Source organism: Heterocephalus glaber, unplaced genomic scaffold, assembly GCF_053883595.1.
Source record: "Heterocephalus glaber isolate CG9 unplaced genomic scaffold, H.glaber_assembly_v1.0 deba00000331, whole genome shotgun sequence".
NCBI lineage: Eukaryota > Metazoa > Chordata > Mammalia > Rodentia > Bathyergidae > Heterocephalus > Heterocephalus glaber.
The window spans coordinates 39,320,839-39,342,457 of record NW_028258142.1 but is presented as its reverse complement, the minus strand read 5'-3'; the positions used below and the strand labels follow the sequence as shown (position 1 = coordinate 39,342,457).

Sequence of the window (21,619 nt, the reverse complement as noted above, 5' to 3'; positions counted from 1 at the left end):
TGTACCAGGACAGCATCATAAGTATTATAAAATAGTTCTATGTGGGTAACTGTTTACTTTTCTATTTCTGACTGACTGCTGAAGTTTTTTTTTGTTTTTGGTCACATTTACATTCTTAATATTTTTAAATAATTTATAGGAGAATTTAGTTGAGAGTAAACATCATAAGCTTGCCCGGAGTTTAAGAAGTGGACCTTCTGACCATGATCTCAAACCCAATGCTGCCACAAGAGATCAACTAAATGTAAGAGTATTGATAAAACACAAATAATAAATAATGTATTAAAAATAATGTAATGGATATTTTGGTGATAACTGATATTATCAATTTAAAAATGATTTTGATAACTTTCTTTGACTTTTCAGATACACATTTTTTCTAGGATAATCCACTCTACCTAATTTCAACAATTTCTTGTCTGTGTGTATTAGTGTTTTAGTTACCCTTCTGTTACTAGTACAAAATACCTGATATGTGTAACTTAGCCCATTTCCCATTTTTCCTGGGAATACTTGCTATCAGCAGTTAGAACAGCATTTACTCTAAGGTAACTCACAAATCATGGTCTTAGCCTTTCCCCCGTCTTTTGCCATGAAATATCTTGCTTTTGTTTTTGCACCATTGTATTACGTCCATAGTTTTTGGAAATAAAAAATATCATTCTATTTATTATAGCATTCTCTTTTTAACAGTAGTGTTTCCATACTCAGAATATTATAATTCTTTCTGGGGTGGAGGTGACATAGGGTCTCACTGTGTATTCTGGCTGTCCTCAGACTCATGGCAATCCTCATGCTTTAGCTTCCCGAGTGCTGGGATTACAAGTGTCTGCCACCATGCCTGGTGAAATATTGTAATGCTGTGCTGTTTTTTGTTTTGTTTTGTTTGTTTTGTTTTGAAGACAAGGGTCTCACTGTGTAGTTCAAGCTGGCCTTGAGCTCACTCTGTAGCCCAGGCTGGCCTCAAATTCCCAGCTATCTTCCTGCCTCAGCCTCCCAAGTACTAGGATTACAGGCGCCCAGCTGTAATTCTTTTTTTTTTTTTTCCCAGCTATAATTCTTGACCCTTGAAAATTAAATGAACTCTGTGGGGAACTACACTGTTTCTTTTCTCTCTTTTTTTTTTTTTTCCTAAAGGAGAAATGTGTTAAAGGAGGAAAGGTTTTATTTTGTTTAAATTCTGAGGTTTCAGTCCATGGTTGGCTGGTTGCAAGGCAGAAACTGCATGGCAGAGGAAAGCTGCTTGGCTCTGGGTAGCCAGAAAGCAAAGAGAAAAGAGCAGAGATACCTTTCAGAGCTGTGCCCCCAGAGATCTACCACCTTCAGTGAGGCCCAGCTCAGTCATAGTCTGGTGATGAGGTTAGCTCCCCATCATCTCATTTCTGTCCAGAAGCCCCACCTTGGAACACATGAGCCTTTTGAGGAGCATTTTTGATCCAAAACATAACACTTCAGGCTTGTTTTTATTTATTTGGGGACTTTTAGTAAATTTACTAGCTCTAGAGACAGAGCTATGCATAGTTTTACTTTTGTCATAGTATTCTTAGAATATGGCCCTAAGATAGTGATGGCAAACCTTTTAGAGACGAGTGCCCAGACTACAACCCAAAACCCATGTATTTATCGCAAAGTACCAGTACTGCAGTTAAGCCTGAATATTTTCGTGCTGACAGAAAAGACTCTGTGGCAGCACACATGCCATAGGTTCAACATCACTGCTGAGACATGGCCCAAGAGAGGAATTGGTGTGGAACATGCATTGTTGTATGTATTGACTTCATAAGACAAAGGTGTTGGTTTTTTTCCTTTTTTGTGGTGGAGGGCATGATTTGTTTTTTGAGTTGAATTAAATGAAGTCTGTAGTTATGCACTTTTATTTATTTATTTTTGGAACATGGTCTTGCTGTGAAGTTCATGCTGCCCTTGAACTCACTATGTAACTCCAACTGGCCTTAAACTCACGGCGATCTTCCTGCCTCAGTCTCTCAAGTGCTGGGATTATAGGCATGCACCACCATGCCCAGCTAATATACTTATGCACTTTTATATGGAGCATGACTTTCTATCTCTATCCCCACCCCCACCCCCGCTTTGTATCCTAATGCTATACATGTTGGATGGACAAGTACAGAAATTTTAAATCTTACTTGGCTAAATACACTGTCTCCTTGCTAGTATAGTTAAATAAGCAACAATTTTAAATTTAGTGGAAATATATAGGAACTATGTATTTGATAAAAGTGGTTCTTTTCCTTCTTTGTTGTAGATTATTGTGAGTTATCCACCAACCAAGCAACTTACATATGAAGAACAAGATCTTGTTTGGAAGTTTAGATATTATCTTACTAATCAAGAAAAAGTGAGTTTTTTAAGTATTTTCATATGTCAAAATTATGTAAAAACTGCAACCAAAGATAGAAATAAGGTAAAATTACAATGGAAATGTAACTACTGTCAACCTAAAAAATGTTGCTGAGCAATATATATATATTACTTCATTTTAACAAAATTGAAAGGTATATGCACCAAGACATATGTTCCTGTTTGTTGATGCATTGACGGTGTCTAAGTGGATTTTCCAAGTGGAGACTTGTATTTAGTTTCTGACACTACAGCTTCTATGTGTTAGTAGAGTAAGGCACATTACCTTGTTGCACATTGTTCTAATGAAGACACCCTACTCTCACAGGTGAGACAGTGTAGATAGAACACCTGGTGCATTCTAACTGAAGCTAAACACCGATTCTCTTCCATCTTATTCTTAGAGCCAGGGTGATTAGGAAAATGCTTACATTATTGAAGGAGCTGTAGAATTCCGGAGGAAGTGTGGCTGGCAGGAGAGAGTGTGAGGAGCCTTGGTGGGAATGAGGAGATTGAGTCAGTGGAGTGGTAGACAGCTTGGCACACAGGAGGAAAGCTGGGTGGGGACTGGAGATTGGCTTTTCATAGTGAAGTCTCGAGTGGATGGGATTTCTGGAGAGAGAATTGTGATAAGGTCATCCACAGTAGATGCAGGTGTGCTGACCTGGTTTGGAGTTTGTTACCACTAAGAAGCTTTTGACTGCAGGCAAATTACTTCACCTATCTAAGCTTTAATTTCCTCATATTTAATATGAGATGATTGTATGATAGTGAATTTTATATCTCTTTTGGTTCTTGAAATAATCTGCAAAGTCTTAGGACAGAGCCAAGGATTAACTTTTAAATATAAAAAATATAAAAATAATAGCCAGATATATTAAACAACTTTTGTGTGCTAGGGTTCTTTTAAATTTCACAACAGCCTCCCAATATACATATTACTGACAGTGTGTTGCTTAGGGAGATTTTACTTGCAGAATCCCAAAGCTTACAAGTGTCTCGAGATATGCTTGCATTTATAAATAAAAAAAGACAAGGGAGTCAGTGGACATAGGAAAGAGAATGGTAGAGAAAACAGTTGCAGTGTCATGTGTCTCCTTATGTAGAATTTGGAAGTGCACTAGGGAAAGAGCAGAGAAGCATTAGGAAATTAACAACTGTAAGGAAGCTGTTATGTAATTATGTCACAATGGTTTAATGGATTAATATATTGTACAACATGTCTTTAACTACTTTGTTTTAACTTGTTTTTCTTTAGTTTTTAAAGATAAAATCTGGTTACAGAATATTTTAACTCTTCAGTTTTTCCTCTTTATCATTTACTGAAGCCCCGGGAAATTCTTTGTAGATTAGATGAATCATATTTATTGTCCCTCGTCCATAATAAGAATAAGAGAGGAATTTTAGATTTATTTTAGCTTTGAGTATTTCTCTCTTCATCCTTGAACAAAAGGTAATATTCATCAGCTGAAACACAGGTTGGTGATTTTGTGTTTGGTAAAGATTGCATTAGTGTCATGATACTGTGTTAAATGAAGAATAACCTTGGTCACAGGAATTACATCTCGAATGCAGCACAGTGTCATCTAAAATACACAGCAAGATATTGAATTAAACCTGTTAGGATGTGTAGGTTCAAGATGCATAGAATAGATTTACGGAGCAGAACTTCCTTAGATAGAAAGGCTTACAAGAAAAATTGTTTGTTTAAACAAGTAGTCACTTTCCACTGAAATCCAATTACTTCCAGATATGTGCAAAAGAAATAAAATGCTCAAGTGATATAAAGTGTGTGACAAGTTTCATTTAACTAGTTGATTTCAAGTTTTCGAAAGGTAGGCCATGAAACTTCAATTCTCAGTACATATTATAGGATTCTTACAATCACTAGAGTAGAGTGTGAATGATATTTTTTAATGTTCAGGAAGCACTTTTGAGTAAACCAAATATATATTGGCCTGAAGTGACCAGAAGAATTATTCACACAGCTACCTTTGTAATAATTTAAAATGGATTTTGTAAGAAACAAATGCTCCTATATGCTACCCATTCATTTATTTAAATTCTTTCAGTATTAGGTTCTCAAAAATTGTTATTTAGGTTATATAGCATTTGAGCCCTGTGGCTGAAAAGCCTCCCTAGAGACAAGGCAGTGCTCAGAAAACAAATTGGAGGAAATTGGCTCTTATAAAGTTATACTATTTATTTTTAAATTAAATTTGAATTTTTTTAAACCTGGTTTTTGTCTAAATGACATATCTTAAATATTTGCATAAAAATCACCTAGTCTGGACTTGATATTGCCCTCCAAAAGGTCACAGTAATAATGTTGTCTAATAAAAGTATTTAAATTTATGAAATATATCTAAATTTGTGGTCCACAGCAGACAGGAAGTAACTTGTTTTTCAGAACCCAAAACGTGAATATCACAGTTTTTCAGATAGCTTTCACAGTGGCCTTTTTTTTGGTACCGGGGATCGAACTTGGGATCTTGTGCTTGCAAGGCAGGCAGCAGAACCACTGAGCTAAATCCCTGGCCTCCACAATGGCTTTTCTTAAAAAATACTAATTAAAAATAACAAGTTAATATAATAGCTCTGTCTCTCTATTATGCTGGGGGGGGAGTGATAGTAAAAGTTATATATAGTGAAGATAATAGTGATGTGTTAAATTTTCTTATAAGGCTACTTCTGAGGCAGTGACACCAGGACAGTAATCATATTTGTGCTTCCAAGCAAGAAGTTGATGGTGAACCATAGAAAAAAGTGAATTTAATTTAGCAAGCATTTATTATCAACTCTTGGCCTAGCATTATACAGGGCTCTAGATATCATGTCTATGTATTACGTCTATAGATTAAATTTGTTTTAGGCCAAGAATGTTTACACACAATCGAAATGAGGAAATATGAGATAGTAATTGATTAAGCCTCACTGTTTTGGTAAACATATATTATTACAGTAGAAGAATGAAGGATGACAAGATCTTTGTGCTGTGATGTGAGAGAGATTTCACACAGGAAGGAATGGACTTAGTAGTAAGCATGTTCAGTTATTATTTGTTGATCATTTTTTTATGGGAAAGAAAAGCATAAATAAGGTAAGTTATTAGGTTCAGGAAAAAGCAGAGTTTGAAAGGTTATTTAAAGAAAAGTAGCATCAGATGGGCTTTGAATTTTATCATTGGAATTGGATTATACTGGTAACAGGAAACCATTTTAAGGAAGATGAACTGGGTATATTAGAGCAGTAAAAAAAAGGACTTTACTAAGGAGGGTCACATACTAATTTATAGAGCAGTTTTGGAAGGCAAGGTAGTGGGAGGAGGGAGGAAAATGTTTGAGTTGTCTTATGACAAGTGAGGGGTTAGGCCTAAGTTCTCAAAATAAGGGAAGATGGTAAGTGGAAGGAGCAAGGGAAGGAGATGTCATTTTTTATTATTTTGAATTGAAGGTATTAGAAGAGCAGCAAAGTAGAAATTTCCAATAATTGAGTTAAGTAGAAGTTAAAATTAGAGATATACATGGATATGATAAATACTGGGTTTTTAGCATTGAAGTAACAATAGGAGGAATAGGAGATAACAGTAAAGAATATTGAAAAGGTTTAACAAAGTATTTGTATTGATACAAAACATACTAATAAGTATAGTAAGATTAATGTTTGATACTAGAGTCAACATATTAGAAATAGAGTAACAAGAACAACCAATAATGAAATAATTAACATTTATCAAGTATTATATGTAAAATAATGTTTTAAGTGTTTTACTTTCACTAATTTATTTAATCTTCACCATAACCCAAAGAGGTAGATCTATTGAAAGTTTAAAAATATGCTCTAGGTGACTTGGCTAATAATTGATAGAGCCGGGAAGTACCATTTGAACCTACACATACTAACTGACACCTATACTCTATTTTTGGAAGCTGCAGAATAAAATTGCATCAGGATCCTGTATCTTTACATAAAGCATATTTAAAAAAAATAAAGCATATTTAAAAGGCCAGTGGTTAAATATCATTATCATTATTGCTGTCTTCAAATTCTTATACTTTGTTTCTCATTCTTTTCTATTGCCTTACATCTGTAGCATTTAGCATGTTAAAGCAGGGAAAGTTTTTGTATAGTGCCTTAAGTTCTTTATCAGCAGCATGCTCTATAAATCCTACTAATAGATCTATAAATCTGAGAATCTAGGAGTTAGATTGTTTCAGTTATTAAATACATTGGTGTGCTGCAAGATTTGCTTATAAGTACACATTTCTATTAAGACTGCTGATGTACTGTGAAATGGAAAAGCTTTTATTGTACTTATTTAAGAAGTGTTACTTTGTTTCCACATTCAATCTAGACATATATTTTAGAAGTGAAAAGTAAATGCATGGAATGTTGGGACAATCTGTCCTATGTGAAGAGAGAGAATTATGCTAAATGGAGTGATGGTGGTAGATAGGAAGAGTGCAGCTGTCTTCGGGGAATCCAGGCCCCAATTGTAGAGATAAAGCCCACAAAAGCATTTGGTAGTTAGAAGAGCATTATTTAAATGACAGTGGTACAACTGAGCCAACTACTAAAGGAAGAGCTTAAAGTTGCTTGAAACTTCTGGGAGAAAATTGAGTTTTTGACAAGTTGACCTTAAGAGGATACCACTGTTTTGCTGAAGAACATTTAAGGAGGGATTGTAGATGGAGAGTCATTTTTAAAATTGGTTAACTTGGCTGAAGCATGGAATGGTGATGAGAGCTTATGAAATTGAGGTTTGGATTGTGGTGAGAAGTGTCAATGAAGTATTTTGAGAAAGAAAAGCCAAGAGCTTTTTGGTAATGTACTTGTTTGTTTATTTACAAATTAGAGTGACTGTCATCTTACTAAAACCACATTATCAAGTAGATGCTGTAAAATGAAAATTATTTCCAAGTGATCTTAGAGTTCATGAGATATGTCTCAACTGTTTTCATGTTATGAAGCCTGCAGTATTTTAAAATAACAAGCAAAACGATGAAAAGCAAAAGCAATTTAAAACTTGATCCTGCTTTGCAAAATTTTTGGCCTGGAAAATGTATAGAGGAAACAAGCTTGTATCCTCTTCTGCGGTGTTTTGCTGGGGTCGTACATATAACTACACTGAGTGTTTACACAAGGAGTCTGTTGCTGACTTTGTGACCCAGCCATCGGGACCAAGTACAACTCTGCCTAGTCACCCTTGATCTTTCCTATTCCTGGCAATAGGATGTTGTTTCTACTTTTTGTTTTTGTTTTTGTTTTTTTGAGACAGGGTCTTGCTATGTAGTTCAGGCTGGCCTTGAACTCACTATGTAGCTCAGGCTGGCCTTGAACATGGCAGCAATCCTCCTGCTTCTCCCTCCCAAGTTACTGGGATTACAGGCATGTACTGCCACACCCGACAGCTGTTCCTAATTTAAAAAATATTTTTTTTCTAACTTTAGGCTTTGACGAAATTCTTGAAATGTGTTAATTGGGATCTACCTCAGGAGGCCAAGCAGGCATTGGAACTTCTAGGAAAATGGAAGCCAATGGATGTTGAGGATTCCTTGGAACTGTTATCCTCTCATTACACCAACCCAACAGTGAGACGTTATGCTGTGGCCCGGTTGCGACAGGCTGATGACGAGGTATGGTATTCATTACTCCTTGACTAGGTACATTATAAACTGGGGCCTAATTATAGACTATGTAGGAGAGAAAGATAGAGGGAGAACATGCAAGAGCGTGCACAGGGGAGATTTTTAGATGGGAAGCGGATATACTACATGTGTTTTCAGAAGTAAAATTAAAATATTCCTCCAAGGACCCCTCTGTGAAATGAAAATTTACTTCCTGATCTGTTACGTGGTAGGACAATCTCTCCCCGGACATTTCCCTGGCACCAGAGCTTGTATTGCTCTGTCTGGAAAAAGGAATTCTAATGAAAAATGGTTTAATGCAGCACCATCTAGGGAATAATTCAGATCCCCTCTATCAGTCAGTATACAACAAGCCACATTTAATTGTAGCCTTGCAAAACCCGTGGGGCTGTTAGAGCACAGAGATGCATGGTCATCTTGCTGTCCTTCATTCAAACGCCTCCCTGAAACTTCCAGCTGCTGACAATTATGTGAACATGTAGATTTTCCAAAGGTGGTTTTGAATCCTCTAGAATGCAAGGACTGCAAATTTTATGCTGAAGTTTTATATACATGTGAGGCTATTAGAAAGGGGAAACACTAGTTGACACAAAGGATTGATAGATTTTGAGTTTTATTCCTAATGAATTAGGCTAATCAAGTAATTTCTTAATTTTTCTAAAGCCTCCATATGCATATGAATATCTATCTCAATGACACTTACTGATTTTCAAAAAAACAAGCAAGCACAGAAAACGAAACAGTGCAATCATTTCGAATTAGTAGTGGCATCTGAATTTAAAGAAGTAAATGAAGCATTTAACTAAAGTTGATATATGTGTGTAGTTAGTAAATTTTAAACAATAACATGAATAGTATAGCGAACCTTCAAATATAATTCACCTATCTTCAGCAGTTGTCAGTCTACCACATTCTACCTTCCATTAGATTATTTTGAGACACAGTGCAGACGACTGACTGACTGGCTATTAATTATGGGTTCTCTTGACTCCCACTATGGGTTCAATGATTTGTTATAATGATTTACAAAACTGGGAGATATTACTTACTGTTGCCTGTTACTTACAAAAGATGTATATACATTTATGCTACTCACTGCATAGTTCAGGATAGCCTTAAACTTGTGTTAACCCAGGCTGGTCTTGAACCCCTGTCTCAGCCTCCCAAGTGGTAGGATTACAGGCGTGTGCCAACATGGTGAGATTAGAAGGATATTTTAAAGGATAGAGTGATCAGTCAGAGAGATGAAGAGATGCGTAGAGTGAGGCCTTGAGCACAGCAACTTTTGTTTACTGCTTCAGGAATATATTCTTGTTCACTAAGCCAGAGCTTTTAAGATCTTTTCATGTTAAATTTTTATGGATACCTCGTTACATAGGTATGATTGATGAAATCATCAAGCAATGATGATTAAGTCAATCTTTGGGCCCTGACCCTAGAGTTTGGGGAATGGGATTAAAGTTGCGACCCTAGCCGGGTGCAGTGCCACACGCCTGTAATGCCAGCACTCAGGAGTCTGAGGCAGGAGGATCCCCAAATTCCAGGCCACCCTGGGCTACATAGTGAGTTCAGGGTCAGTCTGCACTACAAAGTGAGACCCCGTCTCAAAAATAAAGATAAATAAGCGAATAAAGTTGCAGTTCTTTAATTACCTGGCTGGTTCCTCTGGGAACTGGCACACATCCTTCGGGGCTTTGCAGAGTAACCTCCTTAGCATAAACTTATGTGCTGTGGAAAGGGGCTTGTTACTCTCCTTTTGCCTTAGTGATTCTTACTTACCACTTAGGAAACTGCAAGTTTTAAGGATCTTGTTAGGAACCAGGGATAAAGACCAAATGTACTAACCATATCACAGTATCACGGGTAGTCACTTACATATACTTCCATATGTTCTCTCTGCAATTATAAGATTATTTATGCATTTGTAGTATATATACCTCTTGCTTTTAAAAATTAATATAGATGGGAATATGCTATTAAAATTGGCCTTATTAATTGAAGTGTAAATCATGGACAGTTTCTCAATATCAGCATATATTTATGTATCCATGTATGTGTGAACGTATAGAGAAAGAGAGACACCACCAAAAAATTATACACATTTCAGCAGTTCGCCATACTATAATTGCTGGAAGCTAATGGCCACCACTTTGAGCACCTCTTCTAATTGTAGAGGTCAAAAGTAACTTGTATTAATTTTATGACGTCTCAATAAATTTAGTATCAAAATATTTGTATAAATTTTTATTTTCCTGATACATACATTTTTTGGCAGATTATATGTATATGTGTGTGTACGTATATATATGTATGGGTATATATGTGTGTGTATACATATGTATGTGTGTGTATATATATTTATGCATGCACACACTGTCCATAAAGTAAGGAAACATAGGCAAATGAGTATCCATCATGTAGTTAAGGGTATATATTTAGTCTGTTAAAAAAATACTGTATTCTGACCTTTATGGATATCTTTTTCCTCCTGTCCTTCTAGGTTCTCAGGACTTTAGCAAAAAGAAAAACATATTTATTCACTATAAACACTACATGGAAAGAGCATCTTCATAAGGAAATAAAAACCTCAGAAACAGTTAAACTTGAGCATGTTTATACTAAATTTGATGAATGATAGAAAGTCAAGGGAAATGCACTGGGGCAAAGGAGGGATGAGCATTGTAAGAGTAACAAGCTGGAAAAATCAGGTTGTTTGTTGAGACTCTTCTCACTGTCCTCCATCTTCTGAGACAAGTGTACCTCTGGGTTTAGGAAGGATACTTCTTACGTGAAGGTCTTAGAACCTGCTGCAGGAAAGGGATAGAGTCATTTCTGACTACTGTTTCTCAAACTTAATATGAGTCCTACTCAAATATGTAATTTAAGCCAGGGATTTAGCTTGGTGGTTCTGCTACCTGCCTCGAAAGCACAAGGTCCCGAGTTTTGATCCCCAGTACCAAAAAAAAAAAGTAATTTAAAATATTTGAATGCTAGAGTGCTAAGTGTTTTGGTGTAATTTATTCCGAACCTTGTTACTGTAGATGTATCTTATACTTTTTAAACAGTGGCATAATACTCTATTGTGAGTTTATTTTATAATATACTTAAGCAATGAGTATCTTTGGATAGGGAATTATTTCTAGTCCTTTGCTGTAATTACATTTTCATGAGCAGATTTTTGTATTTTTGCATATTTCTCATAATCTTGAATATATAGCTTGCATTGGAATTACTAGGCCAAAAGATATGTGCTTTTTACATTTGCTGATAATCCCTTATAAGTCTTCAGTTATGCTAAAATCATACGTTAAAAACATAGCTTTATAATACATTAAACAAATTCTTTTCTTTTTTCACTATTTATAATTTTTGTACTTATTCTTGCCTTGAAGTTTAATTTAACTCCACAAAAATTTTGAGTTAAAAAGACTTCTACACCTTTATGATAGCCTCCTCTTTTAGCAACATGATTCACATCTCGATTTTATGAAAACTTGATTCATTTTAAAAAATCAGATTTATTTTCTGACAATTATAGTATATTGTTTGTTGCTTGAACTATTTCATCTCTTTTCTTATTTATACTTGTTAATTAAAAATAAAACTGAGGAGGGGTATTGGAGAAAGACATGAATGAAATGTTGATCTCATAATTGGAGTTCGTATCTCAAGTTGAGAACAATAAAAACAAAAGCAAGGAAATTGAAAAGTACGAAAAGAACAAAAACTATTTCACTTTGACAAGAGTGTGGGATATTTGTAGCTCTTGACAAACTCGTGTCTCTTAGCTGAGTATGTCTATATGAAAAGTTACTTTTGCTTCAGTAAGAAATGGGAGTTCAGCAAGTGATTTTGGCATGGGGCTTTGCATTTGCACTTTGTAGCGTTGGAATTAACTTGTTCTTAAGAAAAATGGTGAACACTATAAAATTTCATGGCTCTCGGGAAAGCTTTACTGAATATCTGAGCTTGAAACGAGACTATACATATATTTTTTTTGTTTTATTTTCTTTTACTCACATACTTATGTTCATCATGCTTGAAAACATTTTACATTTTCCAAGATATGACTGTATAATGAGGAAGCAGGCTTTATTCTTACTGTTGTGATTAATTTTCATATACATGAAGAAAAGTATACAGTAGTTGAAATATAGAATACCAGAAGACCAAGAAAATCAGATAGTGATCAATGATTTAAAAAAAAAATGTTTTTAAAAATTTCCCCTTCCTGGGAATTTAATAATATGCAGCGTTTTTGATTTCATATTATTAAGTCTTTTCTGTTTTTGGGAAAACACACAGGTGACACATTTAGCAGTTGGTAGTGAAGACTAGCAGTGAAACTGAATCACACCGCCAAAGAAAGATACTTATCATTAATATCATTAATATTGATCACCTTTCATTGTGTGACATACTATTTTTCCTGAGGAAAAAAATTTGTAAGTATAGTGTTTGGATGCTATAAATCTCAAATATGTTAATAATGTTTATTGGTCCAGTCAAAAACTTTTTGGAAACAGAACACTATAGAAGTGCTTTCATCCAGAGCACTTGATTTCCCTGGCCACTGACATTGACATATGCAAGTAGGAATCAGCCAGTTAATTGTTTAACTCATACATGATGAAATCATTTATATTACTTTTTGTTTGCTTAATGATTCAAGTTTTTACTATGTTGAGGTAAGATACAAATTTTGAAAAAAATAGTATTAAGTAAGAAAATAAGTTGCTGCCAAGTTGTCTTGGTCCTCATGGATCTATGGAACAGTGGAAATAACAGTGGAAATAAAGAAGTAATTGTGGGTGCTGTGGATGCTGTTGATAGGAAAGAAAAGTGTAGGCCATGAAATATTCAATGAATGTTTAATGTGGGTTATGGACAAATAGAGGATTGATAATTGATAATCTCAGTTCTCAGAATTACTTAGTTTTGAGTTTCATGGGTTATAGTTAGGTGAATGACAGTTGGAATTGGAAATAACTGATTTTTCAAATTTTTTAATTTTGCAAGTTTCTTCAGTTTTTAATTATTTTTGAGTAAATTTGCTAGCATTTCCTTAATAGTCCTTGAAAAAAGTGAACAACTACTTTTATAAAGTCATACAGGAAACATTTTCATCATAACATTAGTCTTTTTACACTCAGAGAAAATTTAGAAAAGTAAAATCTATGTTGTTGATACCTTTTTAGTCCTCATTATCTCATTGATTATCAGAAATATAGGGAATTTAGGTTTAGGCTTTTTCTCTTTAAGCTTTTGTTAGCTGGCAGAAGCAAGCATTTCCTTGGGGGGTGTTAAAATGTCTGTTTTATAGGATCTTCCATTTAAGAAGCACTTGGGGTTCTCTAAAACCTGAGCTTTAAGGGGGGAAAAAAAGGCGAAAGCTTACAAAAAAGTCCTAACCAGGGAAGATCATGAAACAGAAGTACTTTTAAAACTTGAAAATTTGAAGTCTTTTATATAATTATCTTAAGCAAAGTATGATTGAAAAATAACAATGAATGTTTAATTGAAAAGTTTATTACCCTATTGTCACTAATTCCCTTAAAATACTCCTCCTTGCTTCAAACACACCCTCTTTCTGAAGCAGTTCGGGAAGTTTTTTGTGAGTGTGCTTAGTTGCACTGTTGTGGCTGCCTGGATGTCTTGAATTTATTCAAAATGTCTACCTCTCATGATCATTTTGATGTTGAGGAAGAGACAGAGCCAGAAGCCTCACATTGCCAGATCTGGTGAGTGAGGTGGATGAGGACACACCAAGATGTTTTCTTGAGTGGAACCTACCTTTCTATGGGATGGCACACGACAGCAATATTCACCATGTTTCTTGATCACCTGTTCACAAAAGAGGACTTCAGAACTGTTTCAGAAAGTGGCAAGAGATGTAAGATAAGCATGTTCCAAGAAAGGGAGAGTTCTTTGAGGGGGACTAATAGGAATGTGTGTCTTTTACTGTAATCAGTTTTTTAATATTTAAATATTCACTGTATACTTTGACCACACCTTGTAGAATGTATTTATCTGATTTTTCTGGGAGAAAAAGGAATCCTTTAGATACCACTATGTTAGACCACTGATGGGACAGCCACTTAATTGTGTGCCACATACTCTTGTGTAACTTACTTCTATTAAATGATTTAATGCTCATGACTATCTAAATCTTATATTACTGTGTTCATTTTACAGAGGAGAATGCTATGAGGCACCAAAAGGGGTTAAGTAACTTAGTAACACCAAAGGTGAAATAGCTGGAGAGTAGTAGATAAACCTAAAATGTTAGCTTAACATTTAGGAATGAGTTGTGTCTTTATTTTGTTTTTGCTTTTCTAATATTACCCTATTTTGTTGTTTGTTTTCCAGGATTTGTTGATGTATTTATTACAGCTGGTCCAGGCTCTCAAATATGAAAATTTTGATGACATAAGGAATGGGTTGGAACCGACCAAGAAGGATAGTCAGGGTTCAGTGTCAGAGAGTGTGTCAAGTTCTGGAATAAGTTCTGCAGAAATAGATAGGTATGGATATTCAGTAAGGATATATTTCAAATTTTATAGTTTTTGACATTTTAAATTGTCTTCTCATTCTTTTTCCCCAAATGTACCAAACCTTAGCTCTACTAATTTTGAAGGTTTATCAGTGAATATATATAACCCATGTGCACGTACAGAACACAACTTACCAAATACCTATATTAAAGTCTCAACTCTACTATTTATTAGCTGTTCAAATTTGTTTTATTTTGTGGTCATCGTATCTCTCCTCCCCACCCCTACCCTCGCCCTGCCCAGTACTGGGAATTGGACCCACCATGTCCTTGGTGTTGAGCTGCATGTCCCACTCTTTTATAATTTTGAGACAGGGTCTCACTAGTTGCTAAGTTGCCCAGGCTAGACTCAAACTTGTGATCCTCCCTCAGGCTTCCAGAGTGCTGGGTTTACTGATGTGTACCACCACACCTGGCTATTAGCGCTGTGCAAAATGGTTCAAGTTGCATATTCTTTATGTGACTCCACTTTCTCCCCTTAAAATTAAATATAGCAATAATAACCAATCTTTACAGATTTTTTGAAGATTAAATGATTTAAGGCTAGTTTAGCATTTAGAGACTTGTCTAACACTTTGTGTTCAGTAAGTATTAGTTACTACTACTGTGTACGTTAAAATAAAATGAAGGATAGGGTAGCTTAGTGGGCCCAAATAATTATATGAGAAGTTTATTTTATTAGCCGCTTTCTCTTCTTTCATAGTTACACTAAGCAAATAGCAAATTATCTGAATTAGAAAACAGCTATTAAAAATAATAACAAGGACCAAGTCCCAACTGTGTACCTGACCCTATGCCAGTGGTCCACATACATTATCTCATTGCAACAATTTCTGTAAGTACTGTGAGCTAACTGATTGCACCACTGGAACGCCCAACATTGCAGCAGTTTCTAAGGTTGGTGTTCATATCCTTAATTTTTAGATGAAGGACAGATGAGAAGTTAAGTAAATGAGCCGGTCTTTGTCTTGCAATTTTTTTTTTTTTTTTTTGGTACCAGGGATTGAACTTGGGTCCTTGCGCTTGCAAGGCAGGCAGCAGAACCACTGAGCTAAATCCCCTCCCTGTCTTGCAAATATTGACTCCTAAAACCATGTTCTTTCAACTTTGCCATTTCCTTTCCCTAAAATCTTAAGACTTTGAGATAAATAGGAACTTTAAGGTGAAAAATCTGAGGTTTGTTGATTTAAAATGCCTTTTTTGAAAGAAGCTTGTTAATGATAGAAGCAAAACTAAAATTCAGTGTTCCAGAGTCTCTCCAGCCATTTCATTTATTGCATGAGCCTAAGATTGGATTCTGAATTTTTCTTTATTATGTTCATAATATTATGCTCTATCGTCTGTATTTATCTGGAGAACTGGAAAATAGGAAAATGCCATTTTTGCATCCCTAGGCTACTTTATATTTTTCTGTTTTTAAGAGAAGTGATTAGTTGTTTTTTTCCACTCTACATTGGAGGCCTTCAATTTCAAGTTATGCTCTCTTACCTTCTTATTCAAGGGTGAATTTTTTTGTCAGAATGAAAACTAGCCCATTATTTTCCAAATTGTGGTATGTTGATCATGTATTCTGTGTGATAAAAGAGGTGGAGATGGTCTTGTGGCCATATATATGCTTGGGAAACGCAGGTTTAATGTAAAATACTCTTAAAAAAAATGGACAAGCCCTAGGTGGAAGTTCACACATGTAATCCCAGCACTCTGGGAGACTGAGGCAGGAGGATTGCAAGTATTAGCCCCATCTGAGCAACTTCGTGAGACCCTGTCTCAAAATGTCTGAGGGTATAGCTCAGTATGAAGGCCCTGGATTCAATCCCCAGTACCATCAGAAGAAAAAAAAAGCAAAACAAAATACTTACAGTACTTATTAAAACCTATACCAGCATATATACTTGAATGTAAATCTTCAAAAGGTATTACTCTGTCATCTTTGACATAGAATTCTTTTGCCAGAAGATAATATGACTCTGATGTTGAACAGAACACGCTTTAGGAAATGATGATTAATCAGATGCAATTAAATTGAACTGTGCTAAAAAATGTTTTCAGTGAGGCACAGTGGCCCACACTATAATCCCAGCTACTTGGGAGGCTGATGCACTGGGATCACAAGTTCTAGCTCAGCTAGGGCAAATTGGCAAGACCCTATCTCAGAATTTTTAAAATAAAATAAAAAGTGCCGGAGATGTTGCTCGGGACAAAAGCCCTGTGTTCAGTCCTCTGTACCACACACACGTACACACAGTGGTTTTTCTTCTAGACAGAGTATTTTACATCTCAGTGATCCTTCCTGTTACTTTTCAGCTCTCAAATCATAACCAGTCCTCTTCCTCCAGTGTCTTCTCCTCCTCCTGCGTCTAAAACAAAAGAAGTTTCAGATGGTGAAAATCTAGAGGTGAGTATCAAGTCTTTGTAGCTTACTGTAGGAGAGATCCTACCAAGTAAACATTTTATGTTGATCTTTAAAACCTTGATATTTATTAATAAACTAAATATTATAACTTTGTTAAATAACTTGTTTTATGATGCATGTTTATAACTTCTCCTTTGAGTGTAATGTACCAGATAGCTTTAATTCACATGATTTTATTGGTGCTGTGGGTGTATAAATGGATTCATATGCAATGTGAAAATGAACTAGGCCTAAATATTTTATTAGGGAGACTCAGAATATTTATTTTTAACATATTTATGAGCATTACTGTAATTGTTGTTTGTGATTACAGTGTACCAATATATGAGTCTGTTACTAGGTATAATACATGAGGCCACGGTTTTTAGCTCATACAGATAGGTTTATTTTTGAGGTAAAACAGGCCACTCAGAATAGTGCTACTTTGAAAAATACATTTGGAAGTGCACTGCAACAGTTGATCTTGTATGTACTATCACGTTTGTCCCCAAGACTTCTAATGTAATACTCTCGTGTCCCCAGTTTGAAAACTAATATATCCTTTGATATTAAAAGTTCAATTTCAATATATATATTTTAGAAGTTAATGACTGAATGAATCTTTTAACTGTTGACTAAAGTTTGCATGTTTATATACCTCTTGATGTAACAGAGTATATTTAACTAGAGAAAGAATTTTAAAATCAAAGAATCATAGAATCCTTACGTGAATCCTAAGGAGCCATTCTACTGTGGACTAATTATTTTACCCTTTGAAAACTAAACATTCAGTGGTTAAATCATGCAGCCATTCATGCATAGTTTTTGAGCTCTTATATGTACCAGAAACTGTTCTGGGTGCTATGATGCACCAGAAAACAAAACAGACAGCATGGAGCTAATATTCTAGCATTGCAGTGAATGATAGCCAAAATGTCTGTACATATTAAAAGGGCAATGCTACCTCTTTTCTTTTTAATTAAAAAAATTTATTAGTACTTATTTGCAGAACATAATAAATATATCCATTATAGGGATTTGGAACATGCATATATTGCATATTGATCCTTTTATTTTTATTCAGTCTTCATCCTCTTTACTTCCCCCACCCCTCCCCTTTTTCCCATCCCCCCCCCCATGCCCAAACCCCTTTCCCATCCCCACAAAGCCAAAGTATTTCTTACATTTGACTTCTTGTTAACTCCACTCCCACCATACATTCTTCTAGATGACTTTGATAGCATCTTAACCAACCTGTACTTCTCAGAATAACCAGAGTCATTTTCATAAAGTGTAAGGCACATCATCTTACTTTCCTGTTAAGATCTTTCTTTCCATGTTTACTGCTTTTTAAATAAAGTTCATACTCAGCATTGTGCACTTAAAAAGGTTTTATATAGTTTGACCTTTGTCTTTTCAGCCTCTTTATTTAGTGTTCACTGTAATTTAACTACACTGGTCCTTTAAAATTTTTTTGAGCAAGCCAAGCTCAGAGGCTTTATATATAGTGTCATCTTGGTCTCAGCTAAATATGATATCCTGATTTCCTGATTCCTGCCCTTTCTGACCTCCTCATCTGTGCTATTTATTTTCTTTCTTTTTTTTTTTTTTTTGGTACCGGGGATCCAACTCAGGATCCTGCACTTGTGAGGCAGGTGGCAGAACTACTGAGCTAAATCCCTAGCCCTTAGTCTATACTATTTCAATGATCATTTCTTTAATGTCTTTCTTCCTCTATTAAATATTAAGCTCTAGGAGGACAGTTGCTCTAAACTGAGATATCCTAACCTCTTATATATTGCCTGATTTAGAATAAATATTGTGTGGGTGGATGGATGGGTGGATGGATAGGTGGCAAGGATGAAGGAAAAATGCAAGTGTAGATGGATGGGTGAAAATCTGAATTATGGTGTAAGATGTACAGATGAAAACTGATAAGCCAATGTATGCTTTCTTATTCTGATTGGTAGATGATTATATATACATTTCTTTTAATTCTTTCAGCAAGATCTGTGTACGTTCTTGATATCAAGAGCCTGCAAGAACTCAACACTGGCTAATTATTTGTACTGGTATGTGGAAGTAATTTTCTGTTTTATTTACTTATTCCCAAAGACCATTTTTCCCTGCTGTAAATGGTAATGGCAATTTAACATAAGATGTGGGCAATCACGAGACGCCTAGACAAAGTATTTATATTTACTTTGATTCCTTTATAACTGTGTTCATAGAAATGTTTGTTAGCATTAGTGCGTCTCTCCTGTTCACTAATTTTTCAAGAGTTGAGATAATGTGTTTTTACAGTTTGATTTGTTTGACTTTTCTGCTGTGTAAGTAGTGCATTATCCTTTATAATTTTTCAAGAGTGTATTTTTACATTATTTACCAAAATTTTGGAATCATGCAAAAATAGAAAGTCAGAACTCAAAAATATATTTTTCCTTTTAATGATGAAAAGAAACTTAAACAGAGGCATGCTTTAACTGAACTTAGACCCTGATCTAGGATTAGATCATTTACCACTTTGCCATTGGCAGAGTATACTCAGTGATCTTTTCTCATTTTTCCCTCTGAGGTTACATGGGTAAGTATTAACTGTCTGTTTTACATGAGAACAATATACTGAGTGTACTGAAGAAAAGAGAAACTAAGGCAAGAGAGTCTAACTGAATTCCAAACACACAGCTATAGGAAGCTTCGTTTCACTTATCTGTGACAGGCTTCTAAAGGTTAGAGGACAAGTAGTTTCAGCCACAATGAGAAGTATTTTGGCTCAATAAAAGAAAACACTGGGATTCAACACTATTTAAATGAATCTTACCGGTTTTACAGAGAAAACAAAGAGCAGAGCCAGTTGAGTAAGCTTTACCAGAAGCCTCTCTTTGAGAAAATACTGAAAACTATGTATCATTTTTTAATACCTAAGTTGTTTAATTGTAGAAGTGATCTCTGATCTATCTTGCTGCTTAATTTACAACCTTAACTAGTACAAATTAATTAGTGGATTCCTATTTTGAAAGCTTATTATTTTTGAATAATAATGAGGCATTCTGCCTTTCACGATGAAATTAAACAAAACACTGTTCTTAGACTTGGCCCAGAGAAACTATTCTATGAGTCTAGTCAAGCTTTAACTTCATTTTTGCACTCTCCAAAGGTGTTATTCTAGAAACTGCCCTGTTGCTAAGAAGATAACTAAATCAAATCACTCTTTTAACAAATACAGTCCTGTTATTTGCATAAAGAATATTTGTTTATGCCTTTATAGTTCTGTTTACAAGAAAGAAAACTCACTATCAACAATGTAACTAAGTCAGTCATTTTCCCCCTTTTGGAACCTGTGATTTATCCCCTCTCCACTGAGCCTTAGTAGTGGAAAGAAAAATAGTTGTCTGCTTCAACTTTCACAGTTCAGTATTCATAAAAATGCCTTTCTGTCACATTAAATTTTGATATACCCTTGAAAATATACACAGAATATTCTGGCTGGTTGTTAATCACTATTTTTCTTTTGAAAAGGTTTACTTAGAAATTCTCATTAACAAATTGTTATTGTATTTATTTGTTTATTTTTTGAGACAGGATCTTGCTCTGAAGTTCTTCTCACTGGCCTTGAACTCCCTAAGTAGCTCAGGCTGTCCTTGAACTTACAGTGCTCTTCCTGCTTCAGCTTTCAGAGTGCTGAAATTACACGCATGAACTGTTACATTGGCTTGCTATTAATGTAACTTGGTTTCCTAATATTCTCTATATTTCAGTCTGAATTCTTAAGTATGTCTACTCATTGGCACTGTGCAAAACATTTCCTCATGAAAGTGTAAGTAAATATTGAAAGAAAGTAGAGAAAAAAAAGTGTGTAGGAGGCAGACATATGTTGGCACATGACTAATCCCAACACACTGGGAGGCTGAGGCAGAAATACTGTAAGTTCGAGCCCAGCCTGGGCAATTTAGTGTCTTAATGAGATGCTGTCTCTAAATGAAAAATAAAAAAACAGCTAGCTTTTGCCGCCTACTGCACAAGCGCAAGGACCCAAATTTGATCCCCGGTACCAAAAAAAAAAAAAAAAAAGCTAGAGGTTGTGGCCAAATGAGAAGGCTTCTAGTACCCCCCCACACACACACAAAGTGAGGCATGTTAACAAGTTTTTAAGTACTTCTAAGCTTAGATATTTTAAAAATTAACATTTTATATGTTCTTTTTATTCATTTACCAAGAATTCCTTCATATTTTATTTCCTTGCAGTATTTTTTGAAAGTTTTCTCTGACTTAGTCTAAAAGTAGTCAATATTAGAAAAACTATGTGCTTATATGCAGATTATGTAATGTTTTGAAATTATACATATTCTTGCATTTGACTGTAGAACGACTTTCATTATAAAATATGAAATTAGTTTTTATAGAATCTTTGACCTGTTATTTCATGTAGGAAGAGTTTTCACATCATTCTGAAAGCCACTGAACAGGAGGAAACCTACTACCGTAGACAGGCAATTTCCAACAAGGCAATGGTTTCTGCTCAGGAAGAACACTTTATTTTTTCTATAGATAATAAAGGTCTGCCCCAGTTCCCAGTCTTAGGTGCGTTCCATCAAACTAAGATTTGATTTATGTTTTCCCACTGTATCTCTGATTCATTAGAGCAATAGCATGTGCCTTGTCTAT

General features: G+C 35.1%; 1 protein-coding gene across 1 annotated transcript in view; it reads left to right on the top strand.

The window, feature by feature from the left end:
* Positions 1-21,619, top strand: part of Pik3c3 (phosphatidylinositol 3-kinase catalytic subunit type 3) — a 128,004-nt gene that overhangs the window by 41,501 nt on the left and 64,884 nt on the right. The window contains exons 8-13 of the mRNA XM_004855249.4: positions 140-244; positions 2,267-2,359; positions 7,812-7,997; positions 14,379-14,533; positions 16,867-16,957; positions 18,959-19,026. Of these exons, the coding sequence (XP_004855306.1) occupies positions 140-244; positions 2,267-2,359; positions 7,812-7,997; positions 14,379-14,533; positions 16,867-16,957; positions 18,959-19,026 (698 nt within the window). The remainder of the gene's footprint in view (positions 1-139; positions 245-2,266; positions 2,360-7,811; positions 7,998-14,378; positions 14,534-16,866; positions 16,958-18,958; positions 19,027-21,619) is intronic.